The sequence below is a fragment of the Poecile atricapillus genome, chromosome 12, assembly GCF_030490865.1.
Source record: "Poecile atricapillus isolate bPoeAtr1 chromosome 12, bPoeAtr1.hap1, whole genome shotgun sequence".
Classification (NCBI taxonomy): Eukaryota; Metazoa; Chordata; class Aves; order Passeriformes; family Paridae; genus Poecile; species Poecile atricapillus.
This window is the reverse complement of record NC_081260.1, coordinates 6,649,245-6,664,172: the sequence shown is the minus strand read 5'-3', so window position 1 is coordinate 6,664,172 and position 14,928 is coordinate 6,649,245. Positions and strand designations below refer to the sequence as shown.

At 39.4% G+C, this 14,928-nt stretch overlaps 1 protein-coding gene across 8 annotated transcripts in view; it reads right to left on the bottom strand.

Moving 5' to 3' along the window:
- The window catches only part of FMR1 (fragile X messenger ribonucleoprotein 1), a 29,328-nt gene extending 17,164 nt beyond the window's left edge, over window positions 1-12,164 (bottom strand). The window contains exons 1-7 of one of the 8 annotated variants that reach the window (XM_058848036.1): window positions 11,767-12,164; window positions 8,093-8,148; window positions 3,655-3,707; window positions 2,754-2,847; window positions 1,526-1,597; window positions 1,097-1,245; window positions 2-95 (exon numbers count right to left, since the gene is read on the bottom strand). In XM_058848036.1, the coding sequence (XP_058704019.1) occupies window positions 2-95; window positions 1,097-1,245; window positions 1,526-1,540 (258 nt within the window). In that variant the 5' untranslated portion in view covers window positions 1,541-1,597; window positions 2,754-2,847; window positions 3,655-3,707; window positions 8,093-8,148; window positions 11,767-12,164. Of the gene's footprint in view, window position 1; window positions 96-452; window positions 824-1,096; window positions 1,246-1,525; window positions 1,598-2,753; window positions 2,848-3,654; window positions 3,708-8,092; window positions 8,149-9,238; window positions 9,420-11,234; window positions 11,618-11,766 lie in introns of those variants that run through there. The other 7 variants (XM_058848037.1, XM_058848034.1, XM_058848040.1 and 4 more) reach the window with 7 other exon arrangements.
- Window positions 12,165-14,928: the final 2,764 nt, after the last annotated feature.

Sequence of the window (14,928 nt, the reverse complement as noted above, 5' to 3'; positions counted from 1 at the left end):
CCAAAATAATAAGCTGGTGGTTTTCAGAATCATATGTTACAGAAAAAGCTCCAACTGCCTTTTTGAAGTCCTTATGTGCAGATTCTTTGGCACACCTTGGAATAAAAATGTAACAAAGTTAAAAATAGTAACCACTGCACTTATGGTTAACAGCCAAAAAGAATAATTCCTTACTACAAAGAATGTAAATAAAGATTTCCAAGCTCTCTCTTTCAAAGCAGGTGTTATTTAATTCTGTTATCATTTATTTTACTCATTTTTCTTTCATTTGTTTTCACATGAGTAGGTTAAGAAATAGTTCAGAAATTTTCTGTATCTGCATCTGTGAAATGACAAGTTAAACAGAACCACATAAAAAAGCTATAATCACTATAATCAGCACGTTCAAAATTTCACTTTATGAACCATTAAAATGTGTGATTTCATTGTAACCCCTGCAGCATTCTAATGACCTTATGCTCATCTCATGCTGTGCTTGGCTTCTCCAGGTTTCCTGTGTCCACTCACCACCAAGTGAACTTGTGTATGCTGTAACACTAACTTCTGGAAGTTTTAGTCTAATCTGAATTTTTAACTCATTCCACACTGAGGCAATAACAAGCATCTCAAGGAAAGCAGAAAGTGACCTGAAGGTAAACAAGGGGAGTCAGTATTAATCTGACTTTTAGAGCTATATCTATATGAGAACAACATGTCCATGGTATAGGAGAAAGCTAGTTGGCTTTGTATCATACTCTGGGAGATTTCATTATTGTTCAACTATTCCCAGCACCATCATCAAATAATAAAAGTTGACCAAGAATGGATTCAGATTAACCTGTGCACCTCACTAAACAGCTCTAAGAATAAAAATCTTAATCTGTACCACAGACAAACCTTAAAATTTCGAAGAAAGTATTTCTTCCTCCAGGACTAAACTGCAATTCAAAAATCATCCTATTTCTGAAGTATGACCACATCAATATTTGTATTTTTTAAATTCTTATAGCTCAAAAAGTTAATTTAAAGTGGTAAAAAGCATCTTTATTTCTCTTGTCTCAGGCTTAAGAAGTTACCCACATTCTGAAACAAGTTATAAAGAAACGCTTGTACTTACATTTGCCTTAAATCTTCAGGAACTGCGAGTTTGATTTTATGAAAAGTATCTTTTGTTGCGGGTTTATTGGGGTTCACAGATCTCAAACGCTCAATTGTGACAATTTCGTTGTATGTAGCATCACAGGCTGCATATTCTATTACGTAGAACTGATATAAAAATAATAAAATCATCCAAGCCACATATTTTATGACATGAGTGAGCATTACACTACTAAGCAAAAGGTATTTTTGTTAACTGTACAACTCGAATATGACTTCTTAGGTTGAGGTTAATGGTAATTGAAACTGTATTAATCAAGAAACTCTTAAAAAATGAAGAGAGATTAGTTCAAACTACAGTGCACATCAATATATAAACAGAAAAAGAATTTAAAAAGTGTAAGTAAATATAATATATATATATATATGTATATATGCATACTCCTACCTCACCCTTTATCATTCTCACTTTAGCCAACCACCAACAGCAGGGTTCTTTTTCATTTGCCCTGGAATAAACCTGAACAAAATACATACATTATACTCTTAAAAGACATCACAAAAGCTGACACTAACATGATCAGGAACTCCATAGGAACAAAATCCAGCAAAACACCTTAGTATATAAAGTCTCTGAGCATAGCACATAAAGCATGTAACAGCAAGACTGCACAGATAAATAATAATAAATAATACAGTGACCAATCTACTGTCTGCTTCAGTCTTGCATGCAGTCAAAAGAGAGATAATTCAGACTTTCACATCTGTTAATATTTAATCAACAGTATTTCTAATTGTGTGTAAGTCTGATGAGGTCCTACCAGTGGGTGAGAGGGAGGTCACACATCTACACTTCTTTAGCACACACATGCTAGCAGCCACATCCACATTACAGAAGTTTTGCCATTTTCTTATCTTTCAAATTAAAAACTTACAGAGCATGCAAGAAAAATCCAAATCTTCAGTTCTCTTTCTTTAATTATAAAAATAAGTATATATAATAGTTAATATTATATATTTATATTATAAATATATGAATTTTATGTTTCAAACATATTTATAGTAGAAATATATAATAAATATATTATTTATATTTATAATATAAATAGATAATATAAATAAAAACAGTGTGTATAATAATTATAAAAATAAGGTTTTAGGAATATGTTGCTTAAAGTCAATCTCTTTGTATATACATTTAAGTATTTACATATACACATATAAGCCTATGTTTTTATGTATACACACATAATGCAAATTATCCTATTCAGTTTGAAGCTTTGGTAATAGAGATATTACTACCTTACAGCTTAAAAACTACAGTTCATCACCTATTTCTGAATTAACACAGTCCTAAAAAGGACTGATCTGTAACCAATGCAACACTGATCATGTTTGTAAATCAGCATATTTGTAATTCAGCACGGAGGTTATGCTACATGGAATTTTACCTGGCCTTTTGTGGTACATGGAATTTGCATGGTTTACTACTGTGAAACTCTGGGTTTGGTGATGTGTTTGCTGACGTGCCTGACTTCATGTTTTCTGTAGTACTTGGAATCAAAAAAGGTGACATCACCTAACATGGAAGCAAACCTTACAGTGGCTTGGCTGACATTTTTCACAGCAAGTTCTCTCACTTCTCAAGACAAGAGCTATTAATGGAGCATACACACCTCTACTTCATCGCTTTCATTTATGTCTTTATTATAGCCTGCAGGTGGTGGGAACCTCACATCATGGAATGGGATTTGTCTCTCTGGTTGCCAGCTACAAACAAAAACACAATGACTGGTCTAAATATTTTCACCTTCGTAAACAGAAATCAAACATTTTTAATCCATTAATTTTACAGTTTCAAATTCTGTGGAGCTTTTGTGCATATATTAAGAAAAAACACATCTCAATGACCTTAAGCATCTTAAATGAAACCCTGATGTCACCTGCAGTCTTTTGAATCTTCTACTAGAAGTTCTTCTATTTGTAGGTATGGTTTTTAGCCCTAACATTAGAAACACAGATTAAAAAACATTTTGAAACACATTTGGACACTTCCTTCAAAACAAGCCTGCATCTTCTTTTTCTACGGTTCTACTTCAGGTTATGAAAATTTGATCAGGATCCAGTCTGAATACAGTTTTAATTTTCAGTTTCTTTAATGGTGACTGGATAAATTTTGTTTCTAGATCAGAAAATTGGTATTCGTCACTTATCTGTAGGACAAATTTTGTAATAATGTAATCTTCTAAAACTAAGGCAAGACATTCACATGAGAAAGAGTCAGAAATGGCACAACTGTTGACTTAAACATTGGTTGTCATCATGTAAATTCAGTAACAACATGATTATCTTCCCAGCACAACACATGCCACTATGGTCTTGCACTTGAAAGTATACAAAGCATTAAAAGCATTTATATAGAAATGTCACAAAATAGTAGATACTAAAAGCAACTTTAAAACATGCCAGCAGTAAGTTTAGTGTATCTAATATACACTACTCTAAACTAAGCCATATTTAGGTCAATCAAATGCAAGGTTGATACTCTGTCATTTACAGGTACAGCAATACACTTACTTGTTTTCAAATGAAACTGTTATTGAATCTTCATGCACATCCTTTACAAATGCCTGTGGAGGAAACAAAGTATAATTATGGTATGCTTACCGACACTTTCAAAAATAATTTAAGCCTATAAAATACCTCCTTTTCACAAATATTGATGAATCTCCCAACAAAAGTATGTTTTACAGTCAGCCTTTTTAACTTTGTAGTAGTCTTCTATAAAACATACTGAAAGCCGATAACCCCCTTGGGTTCACGACTGCCAGTGCACTGATACACAAACAGAATGCCTCAGCTATGAAGACATTATTTCTACTTTTTAGAAGCAACAGGAAAGGTTAGTAGGAAATGACCAGATAGTTCAAGAGTTTAAAATGTTTGATTTTATAATCACATTTAATGTAAAGACAGGCATAGAAATTAAACATCAGTAGTTGATAACAAACAAAACCAAAACCCATAAAATCTCTAAGTCCTGTCTCTTCTATCTTTACCCCAAAGTACATTTGAACACTGCACTAGCAAAACTCATCTCTATCAATTTCAGTAGAATCTTCCCCATATTTACTTCATCAACTAAGTCTGTAGAACACAAACTTTAGATAAATAACCTGAGGCCTGCCTTCCCTTTTTTCCTGGGGGATGGACAGCAGTTGTGCTCTCCATGCCACCACAAAGCAGAGGACAGAACTAGAATTCAGCACCAAGGGCTCCTCCTGCCTTATGCACTCAACTGACTGATTTAGACTTGATCAATGTTTAGCTTAAAGCCCCAAACGTCCCCCCCCCCCATTCCCCATCTACAAAAGACCAGTACTCAAAGAACTCTGGGATGTACCAATGAAAATATTTTTCTCAGCCTGAAATAATGTAGGTCACAAGTTAACCAGGGATGAAAAGATTATGGTTTTTTTTTAAATTTATTTTTTAAAGTACCTCTATGAACTTCTGAAACAAGTTGCTGAAGTGCTGAGTATTCCATTAATATTAGTCCACACATAGTATCATTGCAAGGTAGGTAGATAAAAGCCCATGAGCAAGAAAGAATAGAGAAGTTTGTTCTACCAATGGAAATCTGCCTTAGTAGATAAAAAGATTCTCAGTAAATTGAAAATAATTTAGCAGCAACTACCACTTCTGTAGAAGAATTAGTTAATGAAGTACAGAACATTTTATTATCCTCCATTTTATTATTCCTGTCCTTGCAAGTTTCCAAGACAAGAAGAGATCTTATCCCTCAAAAGAAGATAAGTCTCTTTTATATAGAGCCTAAACGGTTTTTAAAAAAGTATTTTGTTATTTTTGCTTTACAAAGTATTCCAAAAGATTTCCTGACTTGCAGCAGTATCTTAGTGTCAAAGAAGAGCAACACCCAACTACTAATACAGAGTGGCTATACTAAAATTAAGTGGTACATGCACATGGATGTCATCACTCAGAGTCATTCAGTACTAGGAAGAAACCATCTGAGTTGATAACTGAAACACAACCCATGTCACTATGAATAGAAGTTGAAGGAAAGCCACAGTAACAAGAGCAAAGAATTATTTTACACCTTGCTCACCTCTCAATACTCTTAAGAACAAGACTTTATTATTGCTAGCAAGCCAAGGAGACTTAAAGTCTCCAAATTTGCAGAACTATGAACTTCAAAATTTCTTATTTCTTCAAAGGGGAATACAAGCACAGCTGATGTTTTTCAATGACATGGTATAAAGAAGACTTAAGACCACTTCTCAAGATCATGTTCATAGCAGTACAGAAATAGTATTTACATAAAGGCAACACAGCTCTCAGTTGATCATTATGGATACTAACATTTAGGTTATGTTTGGTATTGGAGTGTATTCTGTAAGAAGATTCCACAACTGGATATGCATTTGAACAATACAACGGTAGTCCCGACTCACTTCACAACATTACACATTCCACCTTCAAAGGCTTCACCCACATTTCTTCCAATGGTTCTAATGTGCAACTTAGAAGTACTACTCTTACAGATACAGCTGAAATGGATGCCTTTAATATCTGAAAAACACTATGGTCACTACCAGATATTAAGTACGGCTCCTTCGTGCCACAGGGTGGACAAGGATTAATAGTAATACCTGAGTATGTAGAAGCAGAGGTTATTTTACAAAGCAAATTCAACAGAAGTGATACCAGCAACACTTAATACCCTTCAGGAAAACAGTTACGAGTAACACAACCCATGTCCTGAGAAAAAAATCTATTGATACTTAATTTTCTCATATTTATAAAATGTCAAAAAAAATCATATTTCCCTGTATGAAAGATACTTTAGGCGAAGTCATCACCTCTGAGGTGATGAAAACACCAAAAGGTGTCCTAAACAGCGCTCTGAAAAAAGTGACATAAAATGGCAGAGAAATTCAAAAGCACGGGAGCAAAGACCAAGACTATCTTCCATCTCTTTCTGGATATGAGATAGAGCCCCCAGCATCCAACCCACCTTGAGCAGAATCCTAGGGACAACAGCAATATACCTCATTAAAGGTAATAATGCTAAAACCTACCATTAATAAATAAACCAGGATGTGCAATAAATAATAAATCTAAGTTAAGCTGAAGACTAGCCTGGACCTTCAAAGAGTTTAGTAATTGTGTTATCTGGAAACAGTAAAACTTGAGAGAGATAGCTGGCTGAAAGAGGAATGAACTAAACTGTCCTGTTTCAGCTCTCCTTAAACAGTTCTTCCACATTGCTTTGGTCACACCTCAGAAACTGGAGGGAAACCAGGAACACAAGTTAACTGTTGACCTAACACAGGTAGCATCAATACACATAGCGCCAGGGAAAATTACAAATCTGAATTTCTTTAGCTTACATCAAGTTCAGAAGAATCAACTACAGAAACAGATAAATACTGGTTTTCATTTATGTCTGGCCAAAAACATTGATGTCATAACACTGTGGTTTGTCTTTTAATTTATAGTCTTGCAAAATTACAGAAGATCATTGGAATAAATTTTTAATTAATTATAAAGTGAACAAGACCTTGCCAAATATCTAATTTCAAGTATGCAATATATGAAACACTTCTGCACACCTCTCTGTGGCATTTATGCTTAAAAACAACCATGCAAAATATATTAATGACTATTAATACAGTCCTTAATATCTGGTTGTCTAATTCTATCTATCCAAAGAAACAGGGTTTTCCTTGTTTTTCCATTACTTGTGACACAGAAAAATGCCAGGTACTTACACATCAGTTTACCAGTGTCTGAACCACAGCATTTTGTCAATTTTCCTCCAATATAAATATTTAAACAGATCTGTAGTACAAAAATGTACTTGGATTTTCCAGCACTATGTATTTCAAATTGTACACTTCCAAGTACAAACAGAAAAGGTCTGAAACATTTCTAAGTTTTCCTTAAAAAAAAATATATATTTAAACAGCAACACCTTTGGAAAACCAAAATTAATACTTATCTGAAATGTTTGGTAGACTTGTTTTTGTAATACTTGTGAAATTTCACACAACACTAAAGAGAAATGAAGACTTTAACATCATAATCCAAATTCACAAACACAGGACAAGCCAGCTCCAGATGTCAGTAAAGGCAGAGGCTGTGATCTCACAAAAAGTATCACAAGAAATACAATAATCATTCATCAACGTTTTTTAGACAAAGAGTGTAAGTAAGAATGGAAATTCAAACATAAAGGTGCAGATATGCAAGTTTAAAATGCACCCCCATGAAGGGACAGAAGAGTGGCTCTGATGAAATTGGTCATGAAGATGAAATGACTTAAAAACAAAGTGAAACTGGATGGAAGCAAGATGAGGTAACAGGACAGTGAAAGACTGAAGCAGCTGAGATACCACTATTGCTAAGAGCAGAAATACCAAGGAAGAGTACACAAAAAATTGTCTGTGAACAGAAACACATTTTATAATTTCAAAGGTTGATTCTTCTCCTCTAATGTGGAAAAAAATATCAAATGTGGTAAGTTTTCTACAACAAATTTGACTTCGAGTCACATAAACCATTTCATTCTCTCCATCCTTCAGATATAATTAAGTACAAAAGTTTACAGCATGGCATTTATCAAACATGTAAGCATTCACATTCTAAGAATGGTTATATGCTGAGTATATGGTCTAAATTTTACAAATTATTTGTTAAAAAATAAATAAGAATTATTGGAAATGCCAGCATATTTTTTATTTTTATGCTAAATGGAATGACAGACACTTCAAAGGAAAAAAAATAAAGGCTTCAGCTGCCATGAAATTTTGATTTTTTAAAAATCTGCTCACATCATCAGATGTGAGCATTGTCACCCATTTTAATAAAGGAGGATAATTAACTTTAAGAAGGGAAAGTAGGGAAAATATGCTTTTTAACATAAAAAAAAACTATGTTGATAACAAACGTGCATCTACGGTTAGTGTAACAGTTCTGTAACATTTCATACCTGTTGGAAGGAGAATGTCAAAAGGGAACTCGGTGGATAATCAAGTCTGAGAAAGGCTGGACATATAAAGGAACAGAATAGGGAAAGAAAAATAGTCACAGAAATGGTCACCAGACAAGAAAAAATGGGTACAGGTGGTCATCCTCAGAAGGACTGAGCAGACAGGTTCACGAATGTACAAAGAGACTGGAGATATTGGCTGAAGGTGTCTGCATGGAACAGTGAAAGAAAAAAAATGGATACAGAGGGCCACAGGAACAGTTGCTAATAGTGAGACTTGGAGTGATAAAGTAGTAAGAAAGATGAATTATTTTATCAGTTGTAGCTTCAATGAAGTTATCTATAAAACCAAGCAAACAACAGCAAGGCACTGAAACTACTGAGATAAAGAGTGGAAGATTTCCACAAGGTTACACAGCAAGAAGTGGCTAAGATTGGGTTACAGACAACATATAACAACAAACACCATTCCAAAACTGACTGCCTCATAAACAGGATGCTTTCCATCTTTAGCAGACACAAGAGAGAATCACTCCCAAAGTGGAAAAGAAAAATCAATCCCATGTTGGAAAGGCATCCAGCATGTCCCCTTTTAGAGGGGAAATACCTAAAGCTAATCCCAAAGAGATTAGGCAAAGGCTGTCTATTAGTCCTCTGTGAATGAGAGAAGAACTTCAAAATGCAATTTACTACTCCTATACAAGAAATTATATGAGAAGATGTGTCCTAATACTGCACAACTTCAAGATTTAGTTACTTGGCTGTGAGCTGCAAAAAGGCAGTTTCCTCCCCTTGGATTCATGGTCCTGGCGGTTTGTTGGACCAGTCTTCATAAAATAAGTAAGGAAATCTAACATTTTCTTTCCAAGGATTCAGGGCCCAACCACATAGCAAGTCATGACTAAGCATCTCTAGGTAGCAGATTGTCAATTATCCCTGAATCATGCCCATTTACTGCACTGTGTTTTCCATGGAATAACTCATCTTAGGCAAGGAAGAAAAAAAAAATCATGAAAGTACAAAGTATTCACTAAGCAGTATTTTAATTCCATTCAGAAAGAACTAGCCTGCACTATAGCAGCCACATCAACACACTCCAGTATTCCAGTGCACCTGACCAAGATGAAATTTTAATTCAACTCTTACAGCTGGGTATGAAGGCATCCTCAAGCCATCTCCTGTGTTTTGTGTGGTACATGAATCCTCTGGATATAGCTCAGAAAACACTGGTTAATTGCTCTTAGCAGGGTTTAGGTGGGCAGTTTTGTACTGTCAAGATCCAGATGCTGCTGGGTACACTCAAAAATGCTCAGGTCCTCCGAGAGACCTACAAGGAGGATATGAAAAGCTGAAGCCACAATTAGGTGCCTGCTTGAGCCATTTTGTCCCATCCTGACTATAGCAGCCTCATACTCCTCCCCCTTCCATATCTTAGTATCAAGAGAGGTGTATTTTTTAAAAAAAAATTATATATACTCATTAATTCAGAATTATTCAAAGCTGAAGAAATCTTCACCAGTTATCAGTAAATCATGAGATTGAATAAAATAATTGTTTTGCTTTTGGTCTGCTTGAAACATTACTGCTGCAAATCCCTTCTCAGGAGACAGCTTGAAGAAACTTTTAAAGTGAAACATTAAAACTATCCTGCAATTAAATTCACACTTGACATCACCGCACACTTCTTGTTATGTTGGGTCAACATTAATTTTTTGCAACTGAACTGCCAATCTATAAGATGGGCCATAAAACTCCAAAGAAAAATATTAGGTATATTACTTTATAACAGAGTGATACTCTAGCTAGAATTCAAGTAATTCAAACTAGGGGAAAATTGCTGGTTTATACTGAAAATTTTTGTGTGAGGGTGTAAAACAACGCTCACTTTTTATTCTTTAAAAAAAATTATGTGCATTTATCTTAAGTGTGATGCTCCATCTAAAGAGGTAATTCAGGCGAAGACAACTAAATCCATATGCCCATTTTTCCCTTCAGACAAATTAACCAAGTCTTCTTGGTTAGTGGTAAAGACAAAACAAAAACAAATCCTCTCAAAAATTCTAAAAGTTAAAGGACAAACATAACCATAGTGGCTGGGACAATGTCTGTGTTAGAACTTGGGTACACTAAATCATGAATAAGCTTCCATGAACATATGCTCAAATGAAGCTTTCACCTACACACAGGGGATACAGGGCCCCATGGTGTCAAACTTGAACATTAAAATAAAATTTCAGAAGCTTTCAATTCTCCCAGGTTTATTTGATAATATTTGTCACTAAAAGAATGTCATTATCACCATCATCTCTTTCACATCATTGTGTAACTACTCGGATAAAAGCCTCATCAAAAGTTCTACTGCGCAATGTATTTACTCCTTCTGCTTCTTTCTGACCAAATACTCTTCTTTTAAAAAAGTAAAACTGATTTTAAAAAGTGCTAATTATTTTATTCCAGGAAGCAATATACAGATCTAGAACTTTGACTACAGCACTATGAGCTCAGAGGGTGCTTATTTACCACTTATTTCTATCACATAATTTTTCTGAAAAAAAAAAAAAATATTTTCAGAATAGGATACTAGCACATATAATTTAAAAATAAGATTTCAAGAGGTCTTTTTTCTTAGAAAAACTCAGAGATGTTGGAACTGTATCATTTGGATATCTACCTGGCTTACCACAGGAACATGTGAGTGTGAAACTCTACCCGGTCCTTCATTGCTAACATAAATATTGGATGTCGCACAATTACTAGGCCCAATTTTTAAAGTCCTAGGAACATTTAAACCATTTAAACTTGCAGGAACTCATCCATGGCTGCTCCTGGCATGTTGATAACAGGTCATGACAGCAGGCCCAAATCTACCATATCCGAATTTTATTTTCTGTAAAACTATGAATTATACCCTATTAATAAGCAGATTAATACAGTCCAACTCATGCAAAGCCACACAATACTACATGGTATTAATAAAACATATTCAGTGCTCATCTGTTCAAGACTCAGTGATGGCTTTGTTAAGCACAAGGGCTTGGAAACCAACATGCAATGCCACTATGTAATTTCAATAAGAAATACATTTGATATCTACACGTATTTAGCAACTTAGCACAAATACATTTGGCCAAGCAATGCTTACTTCAATATCGCTAGGCAGCTTCCCCTGCCATGGTATTAGGAGTAAGAATCCACCACAGCATTTCATCAGGAATGTGTATTAACTCATTAACCCTCCTCCCCGCCTTGCAGGCCGTGCTCATGCAGTGCGGCTCTCCTGGAAACCCGGAGGGCGAGAGAGACTTTCCTTAAGTAGCGACAAAAGCTGAGGATTTAGCAATTAATGCCCCATCCTAGCTCTGATCCTCGCTCAGCGCCGGGACAAGGCGGCCCCGGGCGCCCCTTCCCACAAAGGGGAAGGCCCGAGGCCTGCCCGCTCTCCTTCCTCACCGGGCCTCGAGTCCCCTCAGCCCCGGCGGCCCCGGCTCGCTCTCCGCGGCCACCGCGAGGGACCCGCCGCGGCCTCCACCCCTGCCTGGTTCTCCCTCCTCCTTCCTGCCCCAGGGCCTCCGCTCTCCCTCAGCGCAGGGAGGAGGAGCCGCCACCGCCTCCTCCTCCCGTTGCCGTCCCCGCTTCCTCCCCTAGGGCCCGGCCCGGCCGCGAGCACCCGGTACCTTGTAGAAGGCCCCGTTGGAGCCCCGCACCTCCACCACCAGCTCCTCCATGTTGTGCGCGGTGCGGGAGACCCGGGCCCGGCGCCGCCTCCCTTCCCTTTCTCTGTGCCGGCGCAGGCGGGGGAGGAGCGGTGTGTCTGTGCGGGGCGGGGGGGCTCGGTTCACGCCGAGCCCGGGGGTGTGGCCGCCCTGGGCGGGAGGGGTGGGCAGCGCCGGGGGCTCCGTTCGGCGCCGCCGCTCCGGGCCCGAGGCCGCCGGAAATGAAACCGAAACGGCGGCGGGCGGCGCGCGGGGGGGCGCGCGCGGGGCGCCCGGTTCGCACGCGAGCGCTGGGGGCCCGCGTCACGTGACCGCGGGAGGGGCGGGGCGGGAGCGGGCCCGGGGCCGGCGCGCGCCGCTCGCTCGCCCACCCGCCGCCGCCTCTGTAACGGCCCCGCGCGCGCGCAGCCGCAGTGGCGCGGGGCGCGCGGGAACCCGGCAGTTGCGGGGCCGACGTCCCGCCTCCCCCTCCCACCCCGCCCGGCGCGCACCGGAGTGGCCGCTCCGGTGGCCAATCGGGTCGCGTGGTGCCGCGCCGCGCGCCTGAGTGACCGGCACTGCCGGCCAATCAGATCACGCGGCCTGACCGGCGCTGATCGGGGCGCTCGCCACCCTCAGCAAGGCCCGTATGGTGGGGGGTGTGTGTTCGTGTGTGTCCGCGTCCCGGTGTCCGTGTGCTCGGCCCGGCCCGGGGCCGCGCTCAGGCGGGGGCGGTGCGGGCGATGCTGAGGCCCTAAGCGGCGCCGAGTGACGGCCCCGGGGAGCGATGGCCGTGCGGGGCCCGGGGCGAAGCGAAGGGAATGACGGGCCGAGCAGCGCGGGGGCTGCTGGGATGGAGGGGGACATGGCGGCCGGGTCCATGGAGGCCGGGATCCGTCCGTGAGGGGCTGCCCCGGGGGGCTGGGGCGAAGGCTCAGCCTTGCAGTGGGCTCTGCCTGCCTGGCCATGGTCAGGAGTTAACAGTAAAAGTGAATTGACCACACGGCTTCAGTCCTTTGTGCAGTTTTGGGCACCACAGTATAAGAGCTAAAGCTCCTGTCCAAAGGAGGCCGCGAGGATGGTGAAGGACCTTGAGGGGAAGCCGTGTTAGGAGCAGCTGAGGGCACTTAATCTGTTCAGCCTGGAGAAAACTGCGGGGAGACCCGATCGCCGTCTGCAGCTTCCTCGTGACAGACAGACATTGTTCTCGGTGGTGACAAGATCCGAGGGAATGGCCTGAGGCTACATCAGGGAAGGTTTAGGCTGGATATCAAGAAAAGCTTCTTCACCCAGAGGGTGGTCAAGCACTGAACAGGCTCTCCAGGGCAGTGGTCATAGCCCTGAGACTGCCACAGCTCAAGAAGAGTTTGTACAGTTCTCAGGCACTGGGTGGGGGTTTTGGGGCTGTCCTGTGCAGGGCGAGGAGTTTGATGAGCCATGTGAGTCCCTTCCAACCCAGGACATTTTGTGATTCTATGAATTGTGACTCTGAATTAGGAGTGGTCCTGCTCCTGAAGTGGTGGTTCTGGTGAAGACCTGAACACCTCCCAAAGGGTCTGGCAGCAGATGTACTGAGCTGAAGGGACGATTCCTCTGCTTTGCCCTGTAGCAGTTCCTTTGGTCAACACACAGGTTCTCTGTGTAACATGTACTGTTATTTTAGGACTGTAGATTCCATAATGTTGGAAAAGATCTCCAACATCATTGATTGTAGCCTTCAGTTGCATTTAAACCCTCATGGACATTTCAACTTGATGCTGCACTTAGAGTTCACTGTAGAACCTGGTGGTGAATATAGAGGTCCAATACGATGGAACATCTACAACTGGGAGTGCACTGGCACAAAAGCTGCTTGTTCAGCTTTACATTAGACCTGCACAAACATTAACATCTTCATGTTTTCTAACATAACTACAAAGAATCAAAAAGGAAAAAAAACCCTAACTGTTACCCATTTATGCTCAAAAATCACAATGTATTACTATGGCTGTGATTTCTCTGAATATGTGTGTGATGCTCTCCTTATTAGTCCTGGTGAAATTCTACACCCATTGTACTCATTAGAAAAGCAGTCACAGGACTGACCTGCTTGGGGATGGAAAAGGGTCCAAGAGGAACTGAAGAAAGAATAATTTAATGATGAGGAGTGGAGGAGCAATGGCAAGTTTTTTGTATAGATAAAACCCCACCAGACAGAGATTAGATCTTACAGAGTTTCCATGAAGAAATTTAGATACAACGGATTACTGTTGTGACTTGTTCATGTTAGAAATACTTTTTTTTTTTTTTTAACTGGAAACTGTATAAATGGTTCAACTCAGCATTTAAACAGTCTGCCAGGAGTGATGATGTCTCTAACTCTGAAAGTTAGATGAGGTTTTTCTGTTTTTTTTTTTTTTCTTTTTTCATTCATTGTTTGTCATAATTATTCTCTTTTTAATCATATAGGTTACTGTCATGATGGCAAATTATCTCTGAGCAGATAGAATATAAGGGTGTCTAATTTAGCTCTGTCTTCCAGTGATGATTTCACTACTCTCTCCAAGATAAAAGCTGCTGTACTGTATAATCTTCCCTAATGTTTAACTTAAAATTTTTCTTGCCATTGCTTAAATTTAACATTTTTTTGACCTGACTAGTGGATGTTCTAATCCTTGTCTACTTAATGAGAGGATGTACATATCTCTGGAGCACACTCCCTAGTTTATCTGCTCATTTACTCCTAACCTTTCCTCTTGCTTTTCAAATTACTTATTTTTTTCCTATTTCACTTTTATTTTGACTTTGAACTATCTTCAGACTGAACTGTCCATGCCTTCTGCAATGTGTTCACAAATTGACTATTTCTTAGATAGACATCCAGTAAACTAGATCTTTTCCAATGTGTCTTTATTTCAAATTTGGTGACCCTATAAAAATACATCAGTAATCCCATTATAGTCTTTTACTATTAAAGGTAAAATGTTATCTAATTGAAATATTAGATTACACTGATACATAATCAGAGAATCACAGAAGGTTTAGGGTTGGAAGGGACCTGAAAGATATCTAGTTCCAACCCTGATGTATGTATAAACTTCTATAACTCAAATAAAATTCCCCACCCCTCCACCTTCTTGAATTCTTTCATATTTCCTGGTAATC